Source organism: Arachis ipaensis, chromosome B06 (genome assembly GCF_000816755.2).
Source record: "Arachis ipaensis cultivar K30076 chromosome B06, Araip1.1, whole genome shotgun sequence".
Classification (NCBI taxonomy): domain Eukaryota; kingdom Viridiplantae; phylum Streptophyta; class Magnoliopsida; order Fabales; family Fabaceae; genus Arachis; species Arachis ipaensis.
In genome coordinates, this window is record NC_029790.2 from 136,635,464 (window position 1) to 136,636,127 (window position 664).

Sequence of the window (664 nt, forward strand, 5' to 3'; positions counted from 1 at the left end):
AAAAACTTAAATGTTTCACATTTTAAAAAATGATGAATATTTTTATATTAATTAATCAAAAATTTATTTTTTTAAAGATAAAAAGTCAAGAACTTATTTATAATTTACTCTTATTATTGGTTATTAAGAACGAACAACTGGTTAATTTATTTATTATATTATTGTCAAACAACGTGTGTATTTAATTACTTAATTAAAGCTTTGTGTTAGTGTGTGGTTTTAGCTTATTATTATTATTGACATTCATCGTAATTTAATTATGAGATAATGAATGTGATTAAAGCAGGTTCGAGTGCCAGCATGGACCGATCGCATATTATTCAAAATAGAAGATGAAAGTGACATTGAAGCAACTTTACATTCTTATGAATCCATGGATGAAATTAATGGTTCTGATCATAAACCTGTAAAGGCACATCTCTGCTTAAGATTAATTCGTCAACGTCGTCTTCCACCAATAATTGAAAACTCTAATTCTATTAGCAATAGTAATAATAATAATAATATTAATCAACTTTAATTTCTAGTTAGCAAGTGCTTCGCTTGAAACGTCGTATTCTAATAATGTAATGTCGTAATTTTTCCTTTGTTCATTAATCATTACTATTTCAGATTCTTTTATATAATCTCTCATTTGTCAATAATTTTGTATTAATTAATTAAT

The 664-nt window shown here is 24.7% G+C and overlaps 1 protein-coding gene across 1 annotated transcript in view; it reads left to right on the forward strand.

Moving 5' to 3' along the window:
• The window catches only part of LOC107648582 (type IV inositol polyphosphate 5-phosphatase 11), a 4,674-nt gene extending 4,019 nt beyond the window's left edge, over window positions 1-655 (forward strand). The window contains exon 8 of the mRNA XM_016352394.2: window positions 287-655. Within this exon, the coding sequence (XP_016207880.1) occupies window positions 287-520 (234 nt within the window). The 3' untranslated portion in view covers window positions 521-655. The remainder of the gene's footprint in view (window positions 1-286) is intronic.